The sequence below is a fragment of the Periplaneta americana genome, chromosome 9 (genome assembly GCF_040183065.1).
Source record: "Periplaneta americana isolate PAMFEO1 chromosome 9, P.americana_PAMFEO1_priV1, whole genome shotgun sequence".
NCBI classification, from domain to species: Eukaryota; Metazoa; Arthropoda; class Insecta; order Blattodea; family Blattidae; genus Periplaneta; species Periplaneta americana.
Genome location: NC_091125.1, coordinates 138,001,080 through 138,011,620, shown reverse-complemented (window position 1 = coordinate 138,011,620; position 10,541 = coordinate 138,001,080). Strand labels below are relative to the sequence as shown.

General features: G+C 37.5%; 1 protein-coding gene across 1 annotated transcript in view; it reads left to right on the top strand.

Moving 5' to 3' along the window:
* Hk (potassium voltage-gated channel subfamily A regulatory beta subunit hyperkinetic) overlaps positions 1 to 10,541 on the top strand; it is a 491,003-nt gene that overhangs the window by 455,712 nt on the left and 24,750 nt on the right. Inside the window, exon 7 of the mRNA XM_069835985.1 lies at positions 6,912 to 6,968. Coding sequence (XP_069692086.1) covers positions 6,912 to 6,968 — 57 coding nt within the window. The remainder of the gene's footprint in view (positions 1 to 6,911; positions 6,969 to 10,541) is intronic.

Below are 10,541 nucleotides of genomic sequence, written 5' to 3'. Positions count from 1 at the left end.
TTATCTGTGAACTCCTCACTTTATTTATCATACATAACTCATTCACAGACACAGCCAAATCGGCACTCGTACTGAAACTGTGTTACTGAAACAAAAGCTGCTGCAGGTATTGTATAGCCCTGTCGCGTTCCCCTCCAAGGCGATTCACTCCCTCCAGGTAGGGGAATAGAGAGTGCACATCGCACAGAGACAGTTGCACAATGTGCGCGACTGCACAATGTGCAGGGTTTTAACATGCCTGCATTAAAGAGTATTCCTCTGTTCTCAGAAAGGTAATAGTCTGTATTCGCAAACAATAACAAATTCAAGGAAGCACTTTTTACATGTCACGGCAGATGAAATAAGTAAGCTCTTTCTTTACTTTGAGAGCTTTTACACTTCTTTCTTGTATTAAACTCTGCCTCAAGCACATACAGTATATATGGAAGCAAAGAGTATTTAACCTTTACCGTTTAGCTTTACCTCTCTTCTTAATAAAAAAACATTATCTTTTTACTCATAACTAAAGGGAAATGATCTGGGAATTATATTGTTTTTCACTTAAAACGAGCCGCCACTTACTGCAGACGCGATCGAACTTGTGTTCTTGAAAGAACCGTACACAGACAGTACAGCTAGTACAGAGTCCGTTCTACCTGCACCGAGATTGTGTTGACACTTTGAGAGCACGAGTTGCCCACCCAAGATCTAATATATACAGTTACGAAACTCAATACGTAGTAAATATGCATCCATAAATAGTTGCTAACCACTAGGATCGCTAATATCGCCTCATTACAGACAATGCGAAATAATACCAGCACAGTCTATTATTCCTAGCACCCTCACAACTCAAGCTTCGTGACTGTATATTCTAGACTGTGGTACCGGCATTCCCGGAGAAAATCTGTGTTACCTGGACCACGGACTTGCCCAACACAAGTTATAAATCGGAGGTACGCCGGGGATTAAACCCGAGCCCACACGATTATAAGTCTGGCGCTCTAACCACTAGACCACCGTGGCGGATACTTATGGAAATTTTTATTTCTTTTAATAATGTAAGCTCTTTTCTTTTTATTGAAATTCATGTTAAGTTAAACTTAAACACTGGTCTCATATTCTCTTTAATCCATGGTCTCTCGATGTTTTCCGTTGGCAACGATGCTTCTAAGCCCTGTAGGCAGTATATCTCCTCTGTTTTTACTATTATATTTTCATATTTATTTTCGGGGAATAAGCTTCTGATGCATTTCCTATTCTCCATATTGATTTCTTATGTCGTCTCTTCATATTTCATCTGTTACTTTCAATAATATTTGTATTTCATCTGTTGTTTGTTTTTATTTAGCCAACAGTCCGAAGACTGGTTGGAACTCATGAGTAGGCTTCGTATTCCAGCTACCTAAAGACTGAAGTTAAAGACACATTGGGTATATAGTACGCCGAACACAGGTAACGCAAAGGATAGGGATATAAACAAACAAGCCACCGGCGTGGTTCAGTCGGTTAAGGCGCTTGCCTGCTGGTCTGAAGTTGCGCTAGGGCGCGGGTTCGATCCCCGCTTGGGCTGATTGACTGGTTGGGTTTTTTCCGAGGTTTTTCCCAACCGTATGCGAATCCTCGGCCTCATCTCGGCAAATGCCATCTTTCTATCACCAATCTCATCAACGATAAATAACCCAGTAGTTGATACAGCGTCGTTAAATAACCAACTAAAAAAAAAAACAAACAGGTCCTCGCTGCGTGTTTTTTTAAGAAGGGCACTGTATTCCAAATAATATTCTCGAAAAATTATAATTGTTATTCCACTTGATTGAAATGAAAATATTAAAAGTGCTGAATAAATGAGCTTTCAGCATGGCCCTCTTCGTGTCCTTCTTTTCACATGGCCTTCTTTATTATTCCAAACAAGATTATTTTTCTGTTTCTGTTTCTTCTTTCTTCTCTTATATTACAAGGTTACATTATATACAGTAAGAAGATACGCAAAAAGGATACAAAGTTATTATAGGCCATACATTTCAGAAATTGTGTATAATTTTTGTAGGTTTTGTCTCTGTTCAACAGTTTTTCTTTTTTCAGTTTGCATATAATTTGTGTATGTGTCAATGGACACATCCTCTGGATAACACAATACAAAATTCACCGTGTGTGCAAGCATCCACACACATGAGAAATGCCGAGATCGATGATCTAGAAGGACGTGTTCGTGCAGTACAATCAACTCCCGAAGCTATACTAGTAAACACATGCTTGAGCCGTAATGTTCATTTTCGTGTGATCTTTGCAGTGAATAATAACGTGCATTCGTAAGTTGCGGAACTTGAACGTAACCTATGTGGATGTCACTTGAAATGATTTTATATTGCAAGAAATTCTTTCAATAGCACATGACTTTATTGATGCATGATGTAGGCCTAGTACAAGATATTCTGATTGTCTGTTTTTTTTCATGTTTCATTAGGATGTTGCATATCACTCATCACTGAAAACCCACCAATTTTCTACATACTTTTCCAGAAATCCCCTAAAATGTACATTATTAAATTTATTAATTGGGGTGTTGGCACTGAACATCATGGTAGGCTACACAAATCCATGCTAAACGTCGAGTTAATATGTTCATAATTTTCAGATTTTGATAGTACTGGTTCTTTTGGATTACGTTCAACACATTTTCTGTGCCTTTTCATACTGCAGTGTTTTTCAGTGTATTGTTTTGTCACTTTTACGTTTATTTTACACAATTTATGTTGTTGAAAATATCCTCAACTATGCCCTGCAATATTACACGCTTGAGCGTCTTACCTAAGGCATTTTACCTCTGCAATGAACCTTCGATCAGCCACAAAGGTGTAATTATTTAAATAATACGACTAGTAAGAGCAGTGATCGATAAGATTACTCACTATGACTGCGTCCGGTTTTGATTTTCTAGAGGAAGAGGGCGTAACTATTTTATATACGAACGTACCTGTACCTGTGTTGTGACGTCACATATACTTCGAATCAGGCAACTTCTCCAGTTTATAGGTAACTGAAATACGGAGCCTACTCATAAGTGATACAAATAAGACATCACTCATGAGACAACTAAACTAGAAGATAATGGGGGGAGGATAGCCAATTCCTTTCCCTCTCCATTACATGCATCGCTGACTAGTAACATATTACACTAATTAGATTTGAGATGTATACAACAATAAACTGTTTTTTCTCTGATATATGTATCAACCATAACCTCAATCAGAGGTTAATGTTGCTATTACTCGTATGGTTTATTGCAGTGAGTCCCAACGGACGTTCCCGGTATTTCTGTCGATCGACCAGGGGCTAGTTCCCCGCCACTGCCTCTGCTGCTTAAATCCGCGAACTCAGGGCGAATCGCCGGATTAAAACTTAATGTACTATATATATATATATATATATATATATATATTCTTATATGAGGACCTCGTCATCCTCTAATGAATACTGTGTAATCATTTACGTTATGTAGTCATTCATGTAGATAGTTATTAATGGAGAAAAATCCGTTCCGGCACCGGGAATCGAACCAAGGGCCTTCAGCTTGGCGCGCTGAGTGCTCTTACCATCTGAGCTATTTCGAGACTCGATCCACAGTGCCGGCCGAACTCTCCTCCTTTGTATCAAAAATGGCCTACTACCTGCATTTTAGACATGTAAGTTATATATGCAGGAGCACATCTTTTAATAACTTTATGGTTATTTCAACAACAGTTTTTGAATCACTGTTAACATTAATATATATACAAGGTGTTTCCGGGCTGGTGTTACAAACTTCCAGGGATGATGGGGAAGGGCACATGTATTAATTTGAGATAAGGAACCATGGTCCGGAAATGACTGTGTCGAAAGTTATAAGCAAAAATAGTTGTATGGAAATGAAATTGGCACCACGTACCCTCATTCCCTTAACCTTTGGAACAGTCTTGGAAAGATGGTATGGGCCGGATGTCTCCTACGTGGGTACTTGACCCGATACAATCTGTTCCCATTGTCTCATCCGTCTGCATATTCTGCTTTCGTGTTCTCCTCCATTTCACTAGGACTGATCGACTGGACACTGCAACTTGTACAGTCGATCAGTCCTAGTGAAATGGAGGAGTACACGAGAGCGGAATAAGCAGACCTGATTTTCGAATACGGATGAGCCAATGGGAACAGTAGACGAGCTCACAGATTTTATCGGGCCAAGCACCCACGTAGGAGACATCCGGCCCATATCATTTTTTCCACGACTGTTCCAAAAGTTAAGGGAAGGAGGGCACCTGGTGCCACATTACAATTCCATTTCCACACAACTATTTTTGCTTAACTTTCGACTGTCATTTCCAGACCATGGTTCCTTATCTCAAATTGATACTTGTGCCCTTCGCCATCATCCCTGAAACACCCTGTATATATGCTTATATGAGAATCTCCCCACCCTCTATTAAATATTGTGTAAGCAATGATTTTATGTAGTCATTCACTTTTTTTTTCTTTTCATTTATTATATTCCATAGATCTTGCATTAGCAATGAAGCTTTAAGATGTGGAACAAGTGAAAATTGTACAATATGACAATTACAATTACAATTTTTACAAATTTTTACAATTTTTACAATATTTTACTTTTTTTTACAGTTTTGTAATTTTCTACAATTTTCTACAATTTTTTACAATATTTTGGCGAGATATAGTGAGATGAGGTGAGGCCCGAGGATTCGCCAAAAGATTACCTGGCATTTTCCTTATGGTTGGGGAAAACCTCGGAAAAAACCCAACCAGGTAGTCAGACCAAAGGGGGTGAAATGAAGTGAGGCCGAGGACTCGCCATAGACCATCCAGCTTCAGTCCCACGGCTGGGGAAAACCTCGGAGGAAACCATTCAATGAGACCAAACAGGGGATCCAACCATAGCCCGAGCTCAGATATTGGTCTCGGCATAACTCAGATGGTAAGAGCACTCAGAACGCCAAGCTGAGAGTCCTGTGTTCTGTTCCCGGTGCCGGAACGAATTTTTCTCCACTAATAAGAATGCCGGTAATAAATAAGTTAATGTACTATGTTATATTAATAACATTTACGACTTATATTCAACTTCCACTATCACATCCAACTTCCGCTGTCTTAACGGAAATGTGCACGTAATAACATTCCAGCTCCAATTTATAATTAATTGTAAATATTCTAACGGCGGCTTAACGTCAATCGAAAAACAAACTGCGTTCACCACCATTATGAATATCGGTCAATGTAGAGTACTCACCGGCCACTGAACGAATATTGCACATTTTTTTCACTGCCAATGTGGCGCTATAAACCAATTTTCAATATTTTTATCACAACCACAACACATTAAAAATCTTACTGTACCATATAGAGAATTATTACTACATTAACACATTTAGTATATCACGAAACATGTAAAATGTATTATGAAAGTCGCCATTGCTTCTTCTTCAAATTAGTAGTATTAGTACGATCCACTTCCACTAGATGGAAACCGACACGATTGGCAGAGCCGGCAATATATGAAAACGAAATGTTACTAAGTGTGAGGAATGTTACTACAGGTGTGTAGTATTATGTGACAGGTTAGGTTAGGTTTGATTAGATGTGTATTATGTGACAGGTTAGGTTAGGTTTGATTAGGTGTGTAGTATTATGAGAAAGGTTAGGTAATTAATATTTGAGAAGAAAAATTCGCTCCGGCGCCGGGGATCGAACCCGGGTCCTTGGTTCTACGTACCAAGCGCTCTGACCACTGAGCTACGCCGAATTCAATCCACAACACCGGATCGAACCTTCCTCCTACAGTGTTGTTTCCCTTTTTCTCCTCAAATATTAATTGTCGCAATAACAGATATTATTCTGTTGGACCAATTAATAACATATTTAGTAAATTAATAACATCTTTAGTAAAGGTTAGATAAGGTTTGATTAGGTGTGTACAGACGTGGACAAATTATTAGACTAAAACGTTTTCTTGGAAACATAATATAATTCGTCATATCAACTATCAGTATAATTCTGAGAGTCTCTATTGTTGTAAATATGATTGTTTACATTTTCTAGTATATTTTTCCAATGGTTAAGTATATTTTTTTACTGGCTGTGTTGGTACTACTGGCGTTTTAATTATATACTGCAGAAGATGTTCTCCCATGGCCTGCAAGAAGCCCGGACATGAACGAAATTGAAAATCTGTGATTTATACTGAAGAAGAAAGTGAACAAAAAGAGGCTTACAACAAAACATGGACTCATTTAAGCACCGTCTGATATCTGGCTAAATGATGCTGATATTTAAGGAAAGTGTCAAACTTTGGTTTCCAGCATCCCAGAAAAATCAACGTGTTAATAAGGAATGAGGGAATGTTCACAAAATATTAATAACTAAAAGACTAAATTTTCTGTTCATTATTTCAGCACAAAATTCATTTTTGTTCATTAGTTCTGCCGATAAATACAGCTTTATTGCACATATAATGAATATAGTCTAATAATTTGTCCACGTCTGTATATTATTACTATGTTGGCAACACTGAAACCCACTGTTACATTAAAGAAATATGACGGTATTCTTCGTTCATGCACGACGATTTTCGTATATAAGTAAGGTACGTATTTAGAGCGGGTTGGGTGGCCTTACAGCTCTCCCAGTGATCACATCAATTATATTTACTACTCAATACTTTCAATCCAAAGCATTCTGAAGGTATTTTATCAAGTTCCTGTAGTGGCCGGGACATAAGTAACATTCACCTGAATATCTATCTACAGCTCCTATAATCTTGAATCAGGACATTTATACCATATACCAGCTGAATCCGGAGATCGTACAGAAAGGGATGCTTGCTCCTATAGTGGTACTGGCTTCGGGGAGCTTGTATTAAATAATATGCCTTCTACTCTTTTCAGAACAAATATTCATCCTTCAGCTGGACTGAAGACGAGACACAGGCTGCCAATAAAGAGGTGAGTTGAAGAGACATTTGTTTATACAAGATGTAAAAGATATAGACTGTCGAACTTATATACAGGTGGTACAGTACGGTCCATTGTACAACATATTTTACAACGTATTTAGATCTTAAAGGAATAATATATAACGTCGTAGGGAAGATAGTAACAATTAGTTAAATCATATTTATTTGATTTTAATAATTGCAATCTTTGAGCAACAGCAACAAACGTTAAACATCCAGGAGGTATGTGCTATAGAAAACTTTCATGATAACAATTGAAGCGCTGCACCCCCTCCCCCGTCTGTGAATATTTAAAGCTCATTAAGAGAAAATTCACCAGTCACAACCACATTGCAAGTGACATCCTGAGTCATTGATATCAGCAGTTCAATGCTACGAGTCTTGTTGGCTATTGATCCATGTCCCGTAATCTTGCTCAATAATTTTTTAACTTTACATTGATATTATATACAGTGGATGAGACCTTATACAAAATGAATATGTGATGTATTAACTGTTAGCAGTTGTCACAAACTGATGTTGAATATGGCCACAAAGTCATTTAAATATGCGCTCCTGCATATATGACTTGTATCGTCTCAAATGCAGGTAGTAAGGCCGTAAAAAGCATTACGAGAGGGGTTCGGCCGGCGCCGTGGATCGTGTCCCGGCATAGCTCAGTTGGAAAGAGCGCTCAGCGCGCAGAGCTGAGAGGTCCTGGGTTCGATTCCCGGTACCGGTACGAATTTTTCTCGTATTAAATAGTAAAGTATACATTATTTAAAATAGTCAGCCTCGGTAGCGTAGTCGGTATAGCGCTGGCCTTCTGTGCTCGAGGTTGCGGCTTCGATTCCGGTTCAGGTCGATGGCATTTAAGTGTACTTAAATGCGACAGGCTCATGTCAGTAGATTTACTGGCATGGAAAAAAAACTCCTGTGTGACAAAATTCCAGCACACCGGCGACGCTGATATAACCTCTGCAGTTGCGAGCGTCGTTAAATAAATCGTAATTTAAAATTTAAAAATTTATTTAAAATATTATAAAAATCGTCTGAACTATAAAAGAAATTTGGCGTGTTCTTTAGCTGAACCGAAATGTTACACAACCACTGGAATAAATCATAACCAGAGTTACGGGTCAAGGTTATACAACTCTAGTTTGATGATAAATTCTGACCTAGGTTACTCTGAGTTTAATAAATGTAAGAATAAATTATTTAGTATTCATACCCCTTTTTACTTTCTTATTCTGCTTCTTCTTAATTTCAATATAAGGCCTACTATTTATTCATTCCAACTTACATCCTGTTCATGACTTGATTCTTTACTTTTATCTTCATAATTATCCCTGTTTTGTAATAATAATTGTATTGGTTTTATAATTTTATTGAATCTTTGTTATGTTCCATTTAATGCAAAATAGTTATTTATAGAAACCGCCCTCGAACGCGAGCTTGCTCTAACGGATGTGCGCTACATCAACAATATGTATTTATTTTGTATTGTATGTAGAAATAAATACTAAATACTTACTTACTTACTTACTTACTTACTTACTTACTTACTTACTTACTTACTTACTTACTTACTTACTTACTTACTTACTTACTGGCTTTTAAGGAATCCGGAGGTTCATTCCCGCCCTCACATAAGCCCGCCATTTAGGTCCCTATCCTGAGCAAGATTAATCCATTCTCTATCATCATATCCCACCTCCCTCAAATCCATTTTAATATTATCTTCCCATCTACGTCTCGGCCTCTCTAAAGGTCTTTTTCCCTCCGGCCTCCCAACTAGCACTCTATATGCATTTCTGGATTCGCCCATACGTGCTACATGCCCTGTCCATCTCAAACGTCTGGATTTAATGTTCCTAATTATGTCAGGTGAAGAATACACCCATCACCGTAAAAAAGGCTTGTTACGAATCCTTCAAATAAATACTAAATACTACAACAAAAAATTAATTAATTCATTCATTCATTCATAGTGCTCTGACCAAGGGTAGATCTTTCACTGTAAACCTAGTATTCCCAATCTTTCCTATTTTCTATCTATAACAAAGATTGTTTGTTGTTTAGTCAACTGTCAGAAGATAGGTTTGAACCTCATAAGTAACACCAATAAGGCATCACTTTTGAGGCAACTAGGCCATGAGATAATGGGATAGGGTGGCCAGTTCCTTTCCCCCTCCATGCATACATCGCCGATTAGCTGCATATTCCACTAATCAGACTTCAGATGCATACAAACAATTGTTCTTCCATTGACACACATCGTCAAGTGAGATGTACTGCCTGATAACATATATACTGTACATATCAGTCAGAAACTCAACCAGAGGTAATATATGTAACTTAAATGTATTTTTCTAAAAAAAAAAACCTTCAAAATATTGATACATTATTTGTTCAATGGATAGTGCTGTACCATCCGTATATGTGTGACAACTTATATCGTTTACACCTTGCATAACAAGAGTAAGGCTGGTTTGTCGCGTTATTTGAAAATTGATGGTGTGTTATTGAAATATGGTTTTCTTTTGACTATTTCCACAGCAGTGAAACTATAAAAAAAACTTGATAAAAAGAATGGTTATTCAGTTTGATTTATTTATAAAGAATCTTCTTACAAGTCGTCCAATCGCATGTTAATTACATTATTTTAAATTGAATTGGTTATTTTAGAAAGCACATAAGTCCATTTTTAGCCAAAATGAGTTTATTGTGTTTCTGACACGTCTGTATTTGCACGTCTGTAGGAGAAAGTGGACATGTGCGCCTCTTTTAAGTGATGCTGTCATAACAGTATTTCCTTGAAGTGGATGAAAACAATAGATTTTTGAAGAGATATTCTTCTGGCCTAGTCGTAATAGAGATGGTGCACCTGAAAAGCTCTAGTGTGGCACTTCAATAAGATATCAGTGACTCCACTTTAAAAAGTTTTAGAATTTTCTTTTTCATTTTGTGATACGGAAGAAAAAATATATTACGAAGTAAATTTGCACGTGAATAGCTTTAGTTCTCATTAACTTACATACAAAATAAATACAAACAATTACAATTTGTTACTTAAAACATTTCGGGTATTTGAGAAACAACACATGTCCACGAAATTTAGGGAACTCTGGCGCTTTGAAATATAATTAAAAGTTTCTTTAAAATATTTAGAAGTATTTTACCTAATTCATATGAAAAATTTACCCTACATCCAATAATAAGCTGCAGAGGGCTGCATCATATAGGAATGGGATGGGTCTGGGAGAAAGGAGAGAATAACAGGAGGAATGTATGGCGTAATGTGAAGATGCGTTTAATTGATATCTAGAGGCAAGAGATTGAGCTCCAATGTTCGGAAAAGTCCTCACTACATTTACAATCAGACCTCATGCTTAACTGGGGGAGGTGTGACTACATAAACTCTTGTAACAAAGACAGCAGAGCAGGTTTAGCGTGGCTAAGATTGGGGGCATGGAAGGGTAATAAAATTGTCAACGAAGAAGGGGAGCGTCTTTATCCGCTTTGCAAGAAAAGGACTCCTATAAACATATTTTATTACAGTGTGTCGAATTGGAACATGTAC